The 21,298-nt window shown below is 33.4% G+C and overlaps 1 protein-coding gene across 1 annotated transcript; it reads left to right on the top strand.

The window, feature by feature from the left end:
- Positions 1-630: 630 nt before the first annotated feature.
- LOC132544156 (arrestin domain-containing protein 3-like) lies at positions 631-11,944 on the top strand. The gene is made up of 9 exons (XM_060207730.1): positions 631-892; positions 2,754-2,826; positions 3,472-3,619; positions 4,611-4,713; positions 5,646-5,786; positions 7,736-7,851; positions 10,122-10,323; positions 11,137-11,285; positions 11,656-11,944. The coding sequence occupies exons 1-9, from the start codon at positions 634-636 to the stop codon at positions 11,719-11,721; spliced, it is 1,257 nt and encodes a 418-aa protein (XP_060063713.1). The 5' UTR covers positions 631-633; the 3' UTR covers positions 11,722-11,944.
- The last annotated feature ends 9,354 nt before the right edge of the window (positions 11,945-21,298 follow it).

Here is a 21,298-nt window from a genome sequence, read left to right as displayed (position 1 = left end):
AATGTATAGCTGTGACTGTATGTTCCCACTTTGTCTAATCAGGACAAAATGGAATGCTCCGAAATGTTTTCAGTTTACCTCATCTGATCTTATTTTACTTATAAAATCCACACCAAGAAAACAAACAAACAAAGTAAAGAATATGTGAACGCGTTCCCTGTTTCATGCTTCATTAACCTGAACGACAGACAGCTTAGGTAGGTACACATAGGAAGATATTCAGCAAGCTGTAAATCGAAAAATTGAAAACATTACGGGATCTTTCCATCTATCAACGATTTAATTTTGTCTTGTAGGAAATAACTTATATTTCAAGAACAAACTCTGAGTTAGCCAAAAATTGCTCGATCAATCTTAAGCCATGGTGAGGTCATCGACCATCACCTGCCTGCTTGTTGATTTTATCGAATGCACCTATATTTGCTCTTCGAACTTGTCTAGAGTTTACATTCAACACACAATGATGCACTCGGAAGGATGACCGGACTCCATTTTTACGCGATAATCTCATTGCGCAAACGTTAGGGATGCTGAAAATGTAACTTCCGGGAAGATGGTAGATGTTTTTTTGTACGTGAGGAAAATGATTTGCAAAGGTTTTGGGAAGAGGTGAATCTATCTTTCACCCTCAAAATGGGTAAATTGAAATGTTTTGAGATAATAATGTCGGAAAACAAGACAGTTTTCCATCCTGGTGAAAAGGTAGTCGGCAAAGTTGTGGTCGAGTTGAAAGGCGATATGAAGATGAGATCTTTGCGGATTTTTATGCGAGGTGTCGCCAAGGTACACTGGACTGAAAGTCGGAGTACAGGCAGTCGACTGGGCTCTTACACAGAACACTATAATGCAGAAGTAGAATACTTCTTCAAAAGACAGGTGCTTTTCGGCGGAGGTGAGTATCAGGTTCAACATAAACAAACGAACCAACTTCGGTGTAATTGTATTAAACGGCCGGCTCAGTAAACTCTCTCACTGCTGTGCATATAACTAATCCGAGTAAGGTTTCGTACTTAGCTGCAGCACATTTGGATGTAATACATGTTTATATGTAAAAGGTAACGGAACAGAAAAACAGAAAACAGAAAAAGACCGACGCATTCGTTAACATTTAGCTTTTTATATTGAAAAATCATTTTGTATAATTTACCTTCTAATCAAATAATGATGTTGTTTATGCCAGGCGAAGCAAATTAAAATATTGAAACTGTGTCATATTGATCGGGCTTGATCCCATGATATGTTATCCATGTGATAAATGATACCCAGGTATTTGCATAGCCATAGTTGAAATGAATTCATTGTTTCAGTAATATCAAAGCTGTTATTGTAAAAAGGCTCCACTCTGAACTCGACAAATTTTAAATACAATAGGTTGAATGTATGTGCTATTATTTCATACTTAGTGTTTACCATAGTAATGATACCTGTAGTAAGTTGTAATACTTTGTACATACTTTTTGGAGATGTTTATATAGGTTATGATGAAGAGCATTTAAATAACAGATATCTTTTCAGAGAAGTTTAGTGGACTTTAAAATGCAGACTTAACCAAATTATTATTGGTTAGAGCCCTTCTTTCTTCTTTTACTGATTTGGAAGCATATTGTCTAATTGCAGGTGGTTGCCTGTGAACATACTATTAGACAACAGACCATGAATATTAGAACATATACAAAGTCAGCTTATAAAATAATGTGTCAAGTTATAATTATAGAAACAATTGATTCCACCTCAATACACCCTCCTTCTCCCTTATCTTTTTCACTAATTGATTCACTCATTTTACTCTCATTCATTTCCTTTCTTGTCTACTGGAAGGCTATGACAGCAGATGTATGGTCGTTGAATACATAAATATATATACCAGCTTACAATATGAAAACAGCAGGAAATGTACTACAATTATAGAGCAGATGTAAACAACTTGTTACTGGGAAGTGATAGACTTAAAAGCTTACAAATTTGTAATTCTAAGCTTGAGTCTGGTGAAGAGAAATCATAGAATTCCTGTACTTGAAAAATAATGTAAGTAATATACTATTGTTAAGGGGGGTGTAATAACTTATAGAGAATATATGGCCAGTGCCTTAAAACACCAAGGTGTTTTGGTGAGCCATTTATGTCTTTCTGTCCCAAACCAAACTGCAGCTCATATTATAAGATACTGACCTTATATCTGACAAAATTTAGTCTGAAAACTAAGACTATTAAAACTTCAACAGTCTGTAGTTAAATCATGTTTACCTTATGTTGACATTACCCTGATATACACCTAGTAATGTACATCAAAATAATTGCTGTGTATATAAAAATAGTTTCAAACTTTGACAGATATAACAAGAATTTTATGAATTTTCATAAATAAATTTCCTATTACAACAAATAAAATCACAGGGAAACCTCTAAATTTATAACACCTCACTATTATGAGTTAATTGCCACTTTTTTAGTCACCACAAAATCTCCTATATGTCTTTGTAGTCCACCTCCCTGTTTTATTAAGTTTTAAAGACTAGTTTTACGTTGAAACTGGCAATTCAAATAAGTAATTACTGTATGTACATGCTATATTTTAGTAAATCAAAAAGGAAATCTGGGAAAATAATGACCATGCTAAAATACAGCTGTTTTCCATCACTGCTGAATCCAGAAAAAAGATATGTGGCAGGTGTATCCTGACAATGGTATATTATACTGTTCATTATTGATTGTAAGCTTCCAGTGACAGTTTTGGTCTCACTTGTTTACTGCAGAGGTGTCAGAAGGAAGAGACACATTGCTGGAAGGTCGGCATGAATTCAACTTCAACTTTGAGTTGCCAATATGGTAAGTAAAAAAACTGTGAAAGATCAAGCTGATTAGGGATAGATAACTTAAGCATTATCATATCAAGGACACTTTATATACACTTGACTAATGTGCAGATACCCTCAGTACACATGTTCAACTATACAATAAGGCATGTAGCCAAGCGATTTTGATGTGTATGCAGACAGTCCAGAAATAGTGGTGCAGGGGGAAATAGTCCAGGGGAATGGGAGATGTTTGTTTTTGTACTGCATGTTAGTATCAACTTGCATAGATAACTTTGTTTTCAGTGAGCAGATATGGATTACATTTGAATTTGTCAGATATATTATAATGATCCTATGAAGCTGTTATAGTTCTCTTGATAGAGCATCAGATATTACAGCTTCTGTTGAAGATCCCATATATGTGGCTTGTTCCTTACCCAGGATGCTTTGTATTTCCAAGGATATCCTGTGCTGTTGCTTAGTTTACACACCATCCTTGGATATAAGCATGGTCTCTAGCATGATGTTTTGTGAGATAGCCACAAGCTATTATATTTATCTTTTTTCATAATGAACCTGTCTGTTTATGGGGTAATAAACCCAAACAACCTTCAGTCTTTCGGGTATAGTTGCTTGTTGTATTAAATTTCACCAATTCTGTCACATTTTATTGCAGTGGTATTTCAACATCATTTGAGGGTAAACATGGGAGCATCAGATACTGGCTCAAGGCGGAGATGGACAAGCCTTGGTCATTTAATCACAAAACCAAAAAAGCCTTCACAGTCATCAGTCCTATAGACATCAACAAACCAGAGTACCAGGTAAGGGCAGGTGTCAGTGTTTTGTCCAACAGGGTTATGGCAAATTCTTGACAAAATTGATTACACAAATATTATGAATATTAATGTAAATTGAAATGCTCCTCAATAGACAATTACACAGAAGATCAGACATTATGAGAAATTGAACCTGAAGGATACAAAATTACTGTTCCAGTTCCTCTTTGATTTTGTATCCACATGTATATCAAACAAGTTCACACATAAATAAGTCAAAAGTTGATAGGATCTGGATGTTATATATACGCTAGCATTGTAAAACATAAATATTTTTGCTTTTTGTTTTAATATAATCTGTCACATCTAAAAGAATTTTTTTTGAAGAATGACATGACCATGGTGATTAGTACTTGTCTTGCCCAAGTGCACAGGTTGCCATCTTGGATTTTGACAAAAGTTTGTTCATTCTTGAGAAGCAAAAGATGGATCTCTCTCAGATTTCATATGTAGGTTCTCCTTAGTCCTTAGTTGTGCTCTATAAATTTGTTTTTTGGGACTGATCAGAAAAACAAAATAGCTGACAGGCAACGCTCTTGGATTAGACAATATCAATCTACTGATCTGTATTGGCATTTTCTGAGAAAGAAAAAGAGTGATTATTGCAGTGCCAATATCTTTATCAATAGTTATTGGTGCAACCTCATGATCTGTTTGAACAGATGGAATTGCAAATGAAACACGTCTAGAATGAATTTGAAGTATCCCTAGACACAGAATTATTGTGTTCAAACTACCTGCTCAGAACTGACTTTTAAATTTCATATAATTAAGTGCAAAGACAGAAGAAAGAAATGAAATGAAGGGAAAAAACTTTTAAAGAACAAATAAAAACCAAACAACAGTGGGCATACCCAGATCCTCTGGGATCTCCTGTTACCATTATAGATTATCATTTGGTACAATAAAACACCAAAAAGAAATGGTATGGAGTCCAGGAAGTTGTGATCTCCCTTTATCTCCCTTTATATTACAGACATGTGTTCAAAGTAGTGCAGAAACAACCCTCTGTTGTTGGTTGTGTACATCGGGGCCAATCTCCATCACTGCCAGGTCTGATCGCCGTGGCTACTGTGCTGGTATGTATGTTACAGAAGTCCTTATTTACATCTATACATCTGCTGACATTTTGATGACTTCTAACTTTAGACTTTGGCTCAACTGATTGATCTAAAGAGTTCTCTATCCCGTGAATACATGTGCTCAGGACAAAACATGCATTCCAGCAGAGAGAGAGAACTTCAAAATGTATTGAAATGTAACACGGTACATGATTGTACCAGGAAAAACCACAAGTATGAATGAATTGAAGAAATGATTTTGAAACTTTGATGATGGCTCATTTCTTCGTAGAAGAGTGTTGTCAAATCGATGTGTCGATGTTGGATTTTAGATTTTGGTGCAAATGTTGAAAGACATTAGTATATTACTCTATGATTTGACTAGGGTACTGATATTTGGTATCAGGTCCCTGTTGAAAGACGTCAGAATATTACCCTATAATTTTACTAGGGTACTTATATTTGGTATCAGGTCCCTGTCCAGTTTAACTATCCTTTCCCCGAATTGGACCAATGGATTTTATTATGGAAGAAGCCTGTGTTTTGACATGTTTTGGACTTCAATTTTTGTATCTAATAAAATTTGTTAAAACATTTGGTGCAAGTGTTAACAGACATCAGTACATTATATTCATACAGGAATGATATTGGTTATAATTATCAACACATTGATGTGGCAATATTCTGCAAAAGCACTTGTTATGGTGTACAGGACATTTGTTCTGATGTTGTAATATGGCAAGTGAAAATAATGTTGTTAAAACCATAGATCATGAAATTGGAACAGTACATGAAGAAAGAAGAGAAGGTCTGAATTAGATGTGCTTGACATGTAGACTAGTAGATATTAATAATGCTTCCACACATATTTATCAGAATGGAACAGAGACTGAATGGAGACTGGATCAGAAAACTTTCCATTAGCTATTTTCTTTGATTCATTTTTCTAGGAGAATCAATAGCCGTGTCAGCTGAGTTTGACAACCACTCCTCAAGGACAGTCATACCTTATGCTACACTGTACCAAACACAAGCCTTTTTCGCCAGTGGCAAAACAAGGGTGAGGAGAACCAAGTTCACAGTCCTCACAGGTAAAACCTCCCAACTTTTAGGCAAGGGGGGGGGGGGGAGACGGTGTAATGTGTAATTTCTTCACTGCTATTGTTTTGTAACAGTCTTTATCAATATCCATGGAATATGCATAATATGTATATCCCAAGTTATTTAAAGGAATATCTAGGAAAAGACATTCTTTTTATTGATTGTGTGTTTTGTTGTGTTGTATATGCCACCAATAACATTTTATGCTTTCTGGATATTCACAATCAGTTTTCAATGTCCAGTTTGACTCTCATTGTATTAAATCAATTTTGTTAGGTCACCTTAGACAAAGTCTCATAGTGACCTATTCTAATACCCTTCATCTGGCTTCTCGACTTCTCATAATCCCTGATCCAATTTCAATGAAATTTTGCAGAAACCTTTCCTGGCTAAAGATGAACGAAAATTGTGAATTGTATTGTCCCAGCCCCCCAGGGACCTTAGGGGTGGGGCCAAAAGGGGTCAAATTGACTCAGATTTCAAAAATCATCTTCTTAAAACTCAGATATGGTAGAATCAAATGCTCTTCATGAATGGAAGCATCTTAAGGTGCTTTACAAAATTGTGAATTTCATGGCCCCAGGGTCTCACATTTTCCCATGGGGAGGGAGTAAAGTTTACTATAGTTTATGTAGGAAAACTAGATTTTTGAGCATAATTTGTTTAATTTCCATTGGAAATATTTCAAATTTGGTTAGAATCATGAGTGAAGGTTGACGGCTTGATGGTATGCCCATTTGATCCTGACTGACCCCCAGGAGTTGATGGGCGGGGCCAAAAGTGGTCAAATTGACTTAAATTTCAAAAATAAAAAAAGGAATATTTTTTTTAGACTCAACTGTAATTTTCATAGAAAAAAAATATCAGTATATGATGACGGTGTTGATGGAATGCATGTATTGACACTGTCTATATTTAGTGTCACAATTTCTGTTTCATGGCACTTCATAACTATCCTTTAACCTTTATATTCAATATTGCTTATCTCAGGTGACCATCAAGGCCGCTAGGCCTCTTGTTTATTTAGAGCCAACAATTCCATTTGACAGTTTTGAAAACGAGGCAGTTCATTTGTTTACACGAACTCGTGTAATGGTGGAAAAATTTGTAGTGACAAAGTACATAATCCTGTTTTTCTGCCCTTGAATTTGTTACGGGCGAATAGACATTGTGTGATAATGCAAATTTAATTTAGAATTACGAAGAAGTAATATTAGTTTCCATAATGAGATGATTATAAATATCATATAACATCTTTATGTGAAAATTTTTACAGAAGCCATATATATCATTGTTGATAAGGTGATACACTTGATGTGAATTTGCAATAATAAATGAAAAATAGTGAAAATATAATTGTTTCACTGTAATGTTACTTGAACAGTGAAAACCTCTATCATAATGACATTGTTCTTTACTAATAAATAAACCAATGATATTACTCTTTACTTATTAAATTCAACTAACAGATGAATAAGCCTGAAAGAAGAGTCTAAATTAAGATTTTGGGATTTTTGTTGCCAAGAAAAGTTCTCCTCTAAAAATTTGGATAATAGAAATTAACTGTCTGATCTGAAAACAAACAAAATTGATCTTGAGAGGAAAGAAAGATACAAATCTGGATGGGGGTCGAGATTACTTATAAAATAGAAACTTGTTTATGTTCAGTTATTTATTATCAGATTGAATTATTACAACCTTTATTGACTTAAAAAGATTCCTTAAAAGTCCATGAAATTAATGTGACAGAAGTGCATATTGTGAGTAAATAAAAATCACAGATCCTGATGACTTTTTTTTCTATGTCAATCAATACATCGGGTTTAATATCAGAAACATACTCAATAACACATATGATTATTTAATTCATTAATCGATTATGATTAACAGGTTGCCATCACTTGTACTTAGTTGATTGTAAGCATGGTTATTTGTTTAGGATTACCAGTGGCCCCTGGGACCCGAGGGAACTGGGAATCTCAGCTCCTGAAGATTCCAGCGGTGTCGCCATCTATCATGAACTGTTGTGTAATGAAAGTAGATTATTACATCAAAGTAAGTAAACATGAAGGATATTAGGTCATTGAGTGTGTATTAGCTGTTTACTCTGACAGATCTGTTACTGTTAGTAATTAATCATGTAGCATTGTGTCCCATCTGAAACCCCATGTGTGTCCCCCTTCTTATCAACAAATAATTTCAAGTGTTTTTGGATAGACATGGTTCATATTTTCCCCATAGTGTCATAACATCAAGTTCTATACCTTAATTTATCAAGATGGTCAACAGTCTAATGTTAAAGGGTCAGAGGTCACATTTGCTACCTTCTCAGAATTCATCAAACAGTGATACTAATATGCATTGTAGTGTGGACATTCATGTCTGATAGATTTTTTTCTTCTTGGAAATTGCCCTTCCACTTCTAATCAGTCTTCAAAAAGAGAAATGTTTGAATGCGAAAGAGCTGACAAAAGCAGGTATAACCACCAGTGTTTAGAGACCTCCTTTTAGTACCGTATTTTCAGGGTTATAAGCCGCATCTGTATATATGCTGGACCCTTTCTTAAGTGTTAACTGTTACATTGACTAAAGTTCGTTGACATAACAGACAACTGAGGGCAATTTATCAGGATCGTCATTGAGACATTTAATAAAATTTGCAAATGATTCTTTATTTTATGGATATAGGTCAAAAAGCATAGAATAGCTCGGGTGCCTTCACAGATTGTCTACCCTCAGATATAGGAACTGATGTTACATACATGTTACTAAACAATTTCACTGTCTGTGTCTGTACTGTTGAATATTAACGAAGGCCTTTCATACGAACCAAATTCTTATAGTTTCCAGATTAATATCTAATTACAATTATTTCACTTGTATAAATTTCACAGTGAAAACAATATTTAATATATGATGGACCATTAGTTCTGAATTGAATTATTGTGAATTTCTTAAAAGGAATGATGTCATTTATTTTTCTATTTTTTATGAGATATTTTTCTCCAATTTAAAATTCTTTCTGAAGCATCATATTTCAAAGCACATATTATATAATTATTAATTTATTGTGTGTTATATTGTATAAACTAATTAAGTACTGAAGAGTTAAATAAATTTATAGAGGATTCACATTATTTATAAATCTCAATTTGGTCCTGATTTGCGATAAAAACAGCAACAGTTATTTTGTAGTAAAACATGCACATAATAATAATAAAAATATTACTGGAATATGCATTGATTAATTGTCCTTGTTTCCTTTGTGATCAAATGTCGCGGCACACAGGTAGTCATGTTGTATCAGAAATGTCGTTCACATACTTTTTTGCTCCATGAGAATTTTGAAAAGTTGGTGTGTATGCTTGTCAGCAGTCGAGTTGCTTCATTCCTTGAGGGATTTTCGCATGAAATTTCAGACAATCGGCCATTTTCTTAATTGTGTTTAAGTCAATGTACAAACCGTAAGGGGGATTTGTATCTTTTGCAAGGCTGTGTTTTCTGGTAGCTTCTTTCAGTTAGGGATACCAGTATACTTTTCAGTATATCTTTTAGCCCATCCATCTGTCTGTGAATTATACTCTTTTTTTAGTGTTATAGCGCCATTAAATGTAATCCTATTTATGAAATATTGGTATGTTATGGGCAATAAGAGATGTATCTCAAGTGAACTGATCAGGTTTGTATTGACAACAGCACAACTTCAACCTTAACAACTGTCCTATATGAGTGAAGCAGTGAGTGAATTAACAGATGTAAACTCCTACTTATTATCATTACTTGTTAGTGTCAACTAAAAAGTCTATGAGATGTATTAAGACAGGTGTTTTCATGTTAATTTCTGATAACTAATTTTCATTATGATGTTACAGAATCTATATGAGACAAAGGAAATACCAAACTTCGATAATTGATATCTAAATATAGATTTTTTTTCATGAGTTTAATCTGTAAACCTTTGTAGACTATATCAAAGATTTAACATACACAAATGGAGCTACACTACACATGGTTTATTATCATTTATTGGTGGGTGTACAAGTCTTAGGTCTGCTTTCACTGATGTTCATCAGTGTTCAACTGATGTGAGGGGAGTGGCATTTACCGCCGCCTTTGGTGAGTCTAGTGCGCTGCCCATAGCCATAGTGTTGTCAGAGTTTGGCTCTAATGGAATGGTCTACAGCACAATGCATAGGGTCTTTCAGGGTCTATGAAGGCAGCTGTCATTGGTGCGGTGCTGTCACTCCAGTGAATTAGCAAATGTATGATCTACTCTATATGGTACCTTCTGTGACTTAACAGTAAAATCTCTGTGTTGATGACAGGTCGCCTTACATATACCCGGGGCTTACAATTTGACCATGCATTTACCAATTGTCATCGGGACAGTGCCATTCAGACGGGGAACATTTAGGTTCCCAGAGCCACATTTCTTCAGAGAGAGCCAACGTCGTTTTGATAGTGTAGACTATCTTCCCATACCACCGCCCTACAGAGAGACCATCACCCCACCTCCACCATTTGATGGTAAGTTACACATATTCCAACCCTACAGAGACACAATCACCCCACCTCCACTGTTTGATGGTAAGTTACACATATCCCAACCCTACAGAGACACAATCACCCCACCTACACTGTTTGATGGTATGTTACACATATTCCAACCCTACAGAGACACAATCACCCCACATCCACTGTTTGATGGTAAGTTACACATATTCCAACCCTACAGAGACACAATCACCCCACATCCACTGTTTGATGGTAAGTTACACATATTCCAACCCTACAGAGACACAATCACCCCACATCCACTGTTTGATGGTAAGTTACACATATTGCAACCCTACAGAGACACAATCACCCCACATCCACTGTTTGATGGTAAGTTACACATATTGCAACCCTACAGAGACACAATCACCCCACATCCACTGTTTGATGGTAAGTTACACATATTCCAACCCTACAGAGACACAATCACCCCACATCCACTGTTTGATGGTAAGTTACACATATTGCAACCCTACAGAGACACAATCACCCCACATCCACTGTTTGATGGTAAGTTACACATATTCCAACCCTACAGAGACACAATCACCCCACATCCACTGTTTGATGGTAAGTTACACATATTCCAACCCTACAGAGACACAATCAATTAACAAGATGATTTCTCTTATTTGCATTAATATCTGTAAACCATTATTGATTTTAAGTAAAGAACTTATTTAAAAGAAAAGAACTTTCCACTCTTGAAATACATTCTACAACTTGTAACAAATTGAAAATCTTATTTGCATTAATATCTGTAAACCATTATTGATTTTACAGACCCACCGACGTACCATGAGAGTGTTGGTGGAGCTGTGAATATCTGGGATGACGAGGATGATGACCCTCGATATAACATGGGCGACCTCACTTACACACCTATGTACACCTATGTTTACAACTACAGACCTCCACCAGCATACTCAGAGGTAGTATACCTTACATATCAGACTATTGTCTGTCTCATCTGTAAAATTTATAGTTTTATTTTGAAAAAATTCTAGAGTACACTCGTCTGTACATGATTCAACAATTATTCCAGGAGAATACCCATAGATAATGCAGAATAGAAGCTCTTACAGTAGAAGATTAGAGTGTGATGTTTCAGTGTCTCACAGTCACCTTTATCAGACAACTGAAGTTAAGTCATCAAATTGTTACACTCTAATATTCTACTGGTTGTATTATAAGAACTACTGTCCTATTGACATTACCAACCTGAAAACAATGTTCTGAAATACCCCTAGATACTTTTTCAACTTTGCTTTCAGAATTATTCTTGTATATATCTATCTACAGGAGGATCCTAACCCAGTACAGATATGTGAAGTCCCAGCCATCAGATCAGCTGCTGAAGATGTATGATGATGTTTAACCTGGGCACAGCTTAGCATTTAAGAAACACTTGCTGATGGCGACCTGTCACATATGACTGAAGTGTCATCAACACAGGTGTAAAGTCCATCCTCCCGGTCAACAGTTGATTTTGTGGCCCTGTGCATTGCTACCAAGTTGAACCACAAATGATGATGTACCTTATCTCAGTGACCACTGGTGGTAAGAGAGAGGATCTTTACTTAAGGGAATGTCATCCTACATATAAAGCCAATCTTAAGATTTTCACAAATCCAGAGAGGAAAATATTGGAAAGGAGGCAGTCTCAAAAATAGCAGTGAGCCCTGCTATTATTTAGTATGGCTATCACTAAATCATGTTCTATGTATTGTAAAAAGATAATATTTTTGAGTGTAGATACATAAGTAGGAAGTAGCATTTGTATGTAGCGTTTGTATGAATCATTTGTATGGATCATGTTGCAGCTTTTTACCATTAATTGATTTCTGTTTTAATGAACTTTAACATGTAATACGAGAACATGATATCACCTCACTTCTGATAGATTTATTTTTGTTTCATTATTCACAAATTTTTGTGGTAAATACTCATGAAATGGTTTTGCAATTTTCATTAGACTCTGTTGAGTAATTAAAATTGTATTGGTAGATGTTTTATGCTTTTGTTTTCGAACATTGATGCCCTCACTTTTGATTTTTGTTTCAAGAAGTATCTATAGCGTTGTTAAGAGTTTGAAAAAATAAGAGAAATTTGTTACAAAATGTTTATCAAGCAAGTTTATTTATTAATTTGCTGCTTAATTGCAGAAGAACTTAGGAATCTTATTCAGGGCTTCCATGTGACTTTTGCCTATCAAGAGTTTAATCACATTTTGTGCCTAACGTCGAGAGCTCTAACTGCTATTACATCTTCTTAAAATCTAGAATCAAAACTAAAAAACTTAATCCTGAAAGTCAAATGGAAGCCCAATTATTCATGACAATATGAAATGAAAAAATCATTTCTAAGGATTGAAAAGCATTCATGATCCTTCACTCGTGAAAATGTAAATGGTGTTGGCTGGTTTTACCCAACATAAGCATATCTGAATGATTTTGGTAGATCTTCTACATAAAATGAATTTTTCAGGTGGAATGGAACACAACATTCATGTTTGTTGGTGCTATATTAGTGGTTCTCAATATCTATGTGCATATTATTTAGAATATATTTATTGTTTTATTTATATAATCATATTATTATGACAGTTTATGTGAAGTTTTATATTGATATTATAGTGAATGTTAATTAATGAACAATATATGTTTAGTAATTATAATATTCTTCATATTATAATCTTATCATTTTAATGAAAAAAACAGTTTGTCAGTTTTCCTTTTTTGATTAATAGTTTATCAGAAGATATATGAAGCTCATGCTTGTGTACAATTTGCTGTTATGTTTATTCTTTACAAGTGTCCTTCCAGTACAGTATAAAATTCATGGATTCTGATATACTGAAAAAAACATCAATTGGAGTGAATCCAAAACAAAACTTTCAATGTGACAGCAAAGAAAAGAAACTAGAAACAATTGTACATGTGTAACTATCACTGTAAAATCAAAGGATTGACAAAACAATTTCATTTTTTCCTTTATGTTGAATTTGGAATTGAATTTTGAGAGTCTGGTAGGGTGAATGTTTAAAGATTGATTTTATGTATTGTTGTTTTTTTAATTATGGTTTTGTTTTTGTGTAAATATATGATAGAACCGGTGTCATTAAAATATAAATTGGTATACAACACACTTAACTTCACAAATTGAGACACTTCGGCTCAACTTCTTCATTAGTTCTAGTTCTATGTCTTAAATAATTTATATTTCCAAATATATGTCGTTATTTACAATAGATACTTAATAAGAACAATATATATGATGTTGTTTAAAGAAAAGAATTTCTAACCATTTCTCAGGTAGTGAAACAGCCTGGAATTTTGGATCCCAAATACAACTGTTTCTAAACCATGTTGTTTTCATTTTCATTATATACAAAGTTTCATGTACATTTGTTTTCATTTTTGTTATTTCATTATAAACTCATGTTTTTAGTTAGCCTGTATGACCAAAGATTCATTTCTTCAATATTCTTAAAAATTATCTGTATTTTTACAGAAACATTTAAAATGTCAAATACTGTTTAGATTGTTTTTCAGATGTAATACATGTTTTTTAAAAATTCAACAAAATAATTTGCCAAGTAAAAGATTTTCATAATTCAACAAGTGCCATTTAAGTTTTATTGGTATTCCTGAAATAGTTTTCGCAATATTTATTGTTTTTTTTTGGTATTAATTATAATGTTCTAGCAAACAGCGGTTAATATTAATTAAAGATTCAATTTCAATCCAGAAAAAGATAGGAAAGTCTATTTATAGTAGTGAAAGATGTATAAGCAGGTTTAATCTTAACATTTCAGATACTTGTAAATTTTCTGCACAAATTAGCAAGTGTATTTTATTTGCAATGAAATCCTCACAGGCCTAACACAGAACCCCATCAACCATCTCTATATCATATCCCAAAGGGAGATAACTTTGTGATTTTTATGATTACCTGGCTCAGTATACTGATTGACAAACTTTCATTGACAAACGTAATCACAGTTTTAAATAATGTAATTTTTGTGATTTATTTACATCAAGGTAAGCAGTTCAGTTGCTTTAAATGAAATTATATATATTTGTATAAATTGAGCACAATATCCTGAAACTGTTCAATATTTGAACAATGTGTACAGGTAATGAAGACTTAAGAATAGAAAATATTTTTTCTTTGTATTATGATTTGACTAAAATCAAAAAAGTATTGTGTTGTTAATAAATTTGCTTAGATTATTGAACACCATTGGGATCAGAATAAGATACCAATAACAAGGTTAGCCAAGGTTGTGACCTCCAGATTCTTCCCACCTTAGTTAAACTTCTATACCCTCAATGCCTACATATGATGGTCTTGCTTTCATTGCTTTCAAGATGGCAGAACACTGTCTTTCAGGAAATATCAGGAAACACTGTCTCATGTAATACAGAGGAAACACAGTCTCAGAAAATGTGTAGTGACCATTATTGATCTCCTTAATGACCCACAAACCCATTCTGTTGAAATATTATAAAGAGAGTTTCATAGTGTTTCCAGAATTAGGAGTTATCTTTTAAAACATAGGGGTCTTTGTTCAATGTCTGTAACCAATCCAAATTATAAAATTCATTGAAGAATGATTTTTTTTTTCGCCCAGAAAGTAGTCACCAAGAAAATATGAAATATTGTTGACTGTCAATATTGTATCAATAAATGAAAGGTTAAATGTAGAAAATTTATAAGGCATTACCAACTGACTGTTTTAATATGAGTATGTATTGTGTTAAATATTGTAAATAATGATAAATATTTATCTGAACCAGCATTTGATTGTAAAAATCATTTTATATTTTTATGATTACTTGCCTGATTCAGATCATAGTTATCTTAATATAAGCATCTGACAGGAAATCTCTCACAAATGCCAGTATTGAGTTTATTTATATTGTTTTTGTAATTTTGCAAGTTTTTTTACGTTTACTTTTATTTTGAAAATTTGTTATTTTTGCATTTTTATTATGTTAAACTAACACATTGCGTTGGTTGTTGTGTCCATTTTCTTCCTGATTTGGATTTTATTTGCATAATTTTTTTCCTACGCTGATTAAGGAAATTCCATTTTGTTTTACTCACACTCTGGTTTGGGTGATTTGATTTGTTTTTGTGAATTGTTTCAGAATCAGTAAATGATGTGACCAAGTCAGTCAACATTATTCATTTAACAAAGGAGTTATTCAAAATTGATATTCATGTTTTATTTAATACATATTATATAAGTATAATTTGGGCATTATTATTTTCTGAAATTTATTCATAAAGATGATAAATTGTACTGTTGTATTTGGTATCTGTATAATGATATATATGTATAACTGAGTTATTTTGTAAATAGAATTTATATGTCCCCATTGAAGTTTTTTGAGATGTAAAAAACAAGGTATCATAATTTATTGTCATTTCCTGTAGTGTCCCATTATTCTGATCAGAACTTTAAGTTAGTTTGTTAATATTGTTTTATCCAACTTTATTTTACTGTACCATCTTGTAATATTTTCCTACCAGATATGAAGAACACCTGAATGTTGTATTCTTGCCACAGATTTATCATGACAGGAAAAGATGTCACAGATTGTTAACAAAGTCAGCAGGGAAAAGAAAATGTAAAAAAAATATATATTGGTGTTAAGAAGGTAAACATTTGGTGGCGATTCATTAATTATTAGAGAAACAATATCATCCAGACATCTTTATCAGGTCAGTTTTTTACCACTGATTCAGACAAGATTCTTCTCTTCAAATATGCATTATAGTGTTTTATGTATTTTGACTAGGTCTAGTGGAAATGTGCAATAGGTTAATGTATTATACATATAATTCTGACAAATATTAGTAATACAGTTTTATATTGTTGCTTTGATGGTGCATGTTTGTTCAGAATGTCATTTGCCAAAATTTTATCTTATATGCTTAGGTAGGTTCTTTTTACCTTTTGGTTTATATTTAGATATGGCCCTAATTAGTTTCTTTTTACCTTTTGGTTTATATTTAGATATGGCCCTAATTAGTTTCTTTTTACCTTTTGGTTTATATTTAGATATGGCCCTAATTAGTTTCTTTTTACCTTTTGGTTTATATTTAGATATGGCCCTAATTAGTTTCTTTTTACCTTTTGGTTTATATTTAGATATGGCCCTAATTAGTTTCTTTTTACCTTTTGGTTTATATTTAGATATGGCCCTAATTAGTTTCTTTTTACCTTTTGGTTTATATTTAGATATGGCCCTAATTAGTTTCTTTTTACCTTTTGGTTTATATTTAGATATGGCCCTAATTAGTTTCTTTTTACCTTTTGGTTTATATTTAGATATGGCCCTAATTAGTTTCTTTTTACCTTTTGGTTTATATTTAGATATGGCCCTAATTAGTTTCTTTTTACCTTTTGGTTTATATTTAGATATGGCCCTAATTAGTTTCTTTTTACCTTTTGGTTTATATTTAGATATGGCCCTAATTAGTTTCTTTTTACCTTTTGGTTTATATTTAGATATGGCCCTAATTAGTTTCTTTTTACCTTTTGGTTTATATTTAGATATGGCCCTAATTAGTTTCTTTTTACCTTTTGGTTTATATTTAGATATGGCCCTAATTAGTTTCTTTTTACCTTTTGGTTTATATTTAGATACAGTCCTTATCAATCTCTTACCTTTTTGTTTATGTTCGAATCTCTTCCTTTTTAAAAGAAGTGTTTAATGATATTTTGCTTTGGTATATAAGTTTATTGTTGATTAACACTGTTTATTCTGTAAGTTATAAACTACCACTGTAGAATTTGTGGATTGTAGTACATTTATTTGAAAAACAAGTTTCATTTAAAGGAATGTCATCCTGTATACATTCTTATTTTGCCCCAATATGTATGGATGAGAAATTGGTAATAACAAAGAAGGAAACAGATTTTCCACATTTTGAACACATCAGAATATTCAGAAAACCATTGCAATTAAAATGTTTATTTTTCATAAGTTGATTGTATGATCATAGACTTTTATGTTTCTAAAATAATGTAGATTCAATGAATTTACTGAAAGGTTCTTGGGGCACCATCTGTGTATCAAAATCTCTTACATTATTGAGCCTCATTAAACATAAAGTCATTATTAGTGAACAGCCATTCTGGTAGGGATTTGTACTACTGTATGGACTAAAACAACTACATTCTGTTGTCTCCCACACCAAAATGATATGTGTGTTTTACTTATGTCATATATATATTTTTTGGCATGTGTTTGTATGATCACATAATACATGTGGAGTGACTAGTTTGATTAGATTGGAAAGCTGTAGTATAATATTATATATTGTAGCTCTACACAGACTCTGGGTACTGTCCTGTGTTAGTGTTACTATTCTATGTACTAGGTTCACCAACTTATATTTAATTGATGGCTTCCAGTTTTCAGATTGGAAAAAAAATAAAGATATAAGTTATATTTTAGTTCTTAGTTCTGATGGTCAGGTAAAAGACTTGAGGATTATCCTATATCATGGTGTCTTCTGTTTTCAGACATGTGGTGTCTGGCACTACAACATCTTGTTATGACTGCTCCTCCTGAATGGACAGTAAATTAGTGATAGTATCTCCGCAAGTGAGTTTGGCATTGTCCTTATTAGTTGGTCCTAGACAAAATTTACAACTGTGCCACTACCAAGATGTCAACTATTTAAAAAACTTGCTATTGCTGCTTATCCTGAAGTGAAGGTCATAATGTGACATGCATTAATGAATTATGTTTGGTCCACAGATGACCTTAACTGAAATTTTGACAGTTTGACAATGAAGATGGAAGTCCTGGTCGCCATATTGAAAATATTGTTATGGCTACTTCTCCTGAATCTGAAATTTGGCATTGACTAATTAGGAATGAACTACTAATCTATATTAACACTCCTTACCAACACGATAGCTAAGCCCTCTACAATCTAGCTGTTAGGTTCAGTGGGAGACTGGATCTGATGTAGACTCAATGTTATCAACTTCATCTACTTAGATTTAAGGTTGAGAAAGTATCTTACATGTATCTCCACTGCATGCACTGCAGAAAAAGACATGTGGAGAACTGCTGGGATGGTTTGAAGCATCCTTTGACAAAGTGGTTCAGATAGTATTAAAAAGAGTACTTCTGAACCTAGACTTGTGGAAGGTACGGTCCCTTAAAGGGCTGTACTTGAGCTGAGTCTCATTTTATTAATTAATAATCTGAGAAAAAAGTAGAAAGTTTTTGCTGAACTAACTACCCAAGTTCTAAATGTTCGTGTTGGAAAAGGACAAACAGGTAATATTGCTATTCAAATTTTGTGACTGGACCAGTTATCAAAGCCTTAATATTATTAGCCCAGATAACCACAATGTGATGTCAACTTGGCAGATAAGTTTTCACTAGTTACAAGTTGACATTACATGTTGTTTTAATTGTTGGAAAAGTCAGCGATCAGATAAAAATCAGATTCATGTACCAATACGAATAAGTAGCTCTTGTTTTTCTTTGCATTCATTTAAATGAAACACTAAAAAGTCAATATGAAAAGGTATTCAATTAACATGGACTGTCTTATATTTTTAAGTTTGAATAAATTCTGCCCATGGCATGATATTTTGAATGTCATATGTAAAGAATTCATTAACTGAGAAATGTCACGTGTAATAGCAGATGGCACTAATGTCAGAAAGGTTTGATATACTGTAGAAATGGATTGAAGCACAATCAAGGGCTGACTATATGATAAAATGTTGAACTGAAATGTGGATCCTTAATGTAATAAATTATGTGTATGACATATTTATTGTATTAAATGTCTGTTAAAATACACTAAAGGTAAATTCAGGATTAATGAATAGTCCATAATGGTAAAGAATTGAATTTTTTAAAGTATAGGACATGAATGGTATAGTGACCAGAGTCTGTATGTTGAGTTATGGTGCAAGTAGCCATAATTACACTGTACTATAACATAGCTGAATGTGTATTTATGTTTAGTAGTGCTTGTGAATATTTGTTGTTAGTGTATGGATGCTTATTTATGAAAAATAGAATGTTGATTAATTTACAGGGTTTCATTCACAGAATTTGGGGAGGTTTTGACAAACCTAAGATTAAATCTTAGGCTAATGATGAAATGAAATCTCACTTACTTAAAGATATCTTATAAAGTTTAATCCCCATGCCTGACAAATCTAAGGCTAAAACCTGTTTGAATCTCAAATCCCCATGCCTGACAAATCTAAGACTTAAACCTTTTTGTCCTCAAGTCCACATGCCTGACAAATCTAAGACTAAAACCTGTTAGTCCCCATGCCTGACAAATCTAAGGCTAAAACCCGTTTGTCCTCAAGTCCCCATGCCTGACAAATCTAAGACTAAAACCTATTAGTCCCCATGACTGACAAATCTAAGACTGAAACCTATTAGTCCCCTTGCCTGACAAATCTTAAGACTAAACCCTGTTAGTCCCCATGCCTGACAAATCTAAGACTAAACCCTGTTAGTCCCCATGCCTGACAAATCTAAGACTGAAACCTATTAGTCCCCATGACTGACAAATCTAAGACTGAAACCTATTAGTCCCCTTGCCTGACAAATCTAAGACTAAAACCTATTAGTCCCCTTGCCTGACAAATCTAAGACTAAACCCTGTTAGTCCCCATGCCTGACAAATCTAAGACTAGAACCTGCTTGTCCTCAAATCCCCATGCCTGACAATTCTAAGACTTAAACCTGTTTGTCCTCAAGTCCACATGCCTGACAAATCTAAGACTAAAACCTGTTAGTCCCCATGACTGACAGATCTAAGACTAAACCCTGTTAGTCCCCATGCCTGACAATTCTAAGACTAAACCCTGTTAGTCCCCATGCCTGACAAATCTAAGACTAAACCCTGTTAGTCCCCATGCCTGACAATTCTAAGACTAAAACCTGTTTGTCCTCAAATCCTCATGCCTGACAAATCCAATACTGAAACCTTTCAGTCCTCATGACTGAGGTAGAAATCATCTTGTGTATTGCAAAACCTTCGGTCAACAAGTCTGTATAGCCTGCTCGTAATGATGTGACTCGGTCTTAAGACAATGCTGACTTCTATATTGGGCTAAACTTTCTGATATGGGGACAGAGCGCTTTACAGGACTGAGATTTTTGTTGCACTCTCTTGTTCATGAGACAATGAAGTTTGTTAGAATTAACATGTAAGCAAAAGTGGGGGAAAATGATGTATCTAGGGCAGATTAATTTAGCGCCCACAAGATACATAGTTTACGAGACAGATAGCTTTAATACCGGTTATACATAAATGTTTCAATTTTTTTGATAGTTGATAGTATGATTTTGTTAGGATATTTAAAATTAATTGGTCGGACGGTTTGGACGTTGTTACAATTATTATGACGGGCTGAGCATGACAAGTTGTCTTCATAATGTCACTATGACTGATTTTAGTGTCGTTATGTGAAATTTATAGAATCTGTCAATATATATATAGATATGGAATTGTGAAGAAAAATTATATTAAAAAAAAATACAAATGGCGAAATAAATTGAAAGGCCTTAAGTTTTTGTTGCCTTATTTCGTACTTTTGGTATGCACACAACGTTTGATGTACATGCTGTATATTGATAGATCTGCAAATAGGACTTTATCCGTCATGATTTCTGATACAAGAGACTTTGTTTTTGGTGAGAAAAGGTTTAATGTCATAACAGTCCTGTCTTAGCGAAGACGGTATTCTGTCGTTATAAGTGATATTCAATTTTGAAATAAGTGAAAAAAATCTGTATTCAGTTTTAAAGATAATTTTAATACAAATATTAGAACATGTTTTCAAAGTAAAATACAATGATTGAGATGAGGAATAAACTACTTTGAACATGTTTTCAAGATATCACGCATGATCGAATGTTCAGTTAGCGGAAAT

The sequence above is a fragment of the Ylistrum balloti genome, unplaced genomic scaffold (genome assembly GCF_031769215.1).
Source record: "Ylistrum balloti isolate Yb309-2 unplaced genomic scaffold, AGI_CSIRO_Ybal_v1 Utg369782, whole genome shotgun sequence".
Classification (NCBI taxonomy): Eukaryota; Metazoa; Mollusca; class Bivalvia; order Pectinida; family Pectinidae; genus Ylistrum; species Ylistrum balloti.
Note: the sequence above shows the minus strand (reverse complement) of the source record. Positions and strands in the feature narration are given on the sequence as shown.

Excerpts from the sequence above, each read along its gene's own strand:
- LOC132544156 (XM_060207730.1), top strand. The coding sequence starts at position 634 with ATGGGTAAATTGAAATGTTTTGAGATAATAATGTCGGAAAACAAGACA. Across the intron at positions 3,620-4,610 it reads TCAACAAACCAGAGTACCAG|ACATGTGTTCAAAGTAGTGC; the intron begins GTAAGGGCAGGT and ends TTTATATTACAG. Across the intron at positions 10,324-11,136 it reads CCCACCTCCACCATTTGATG|ACCCACCGACGTACCATGAG; the intron begins GTAAGTTACACA and ends TTGATTTTACAG.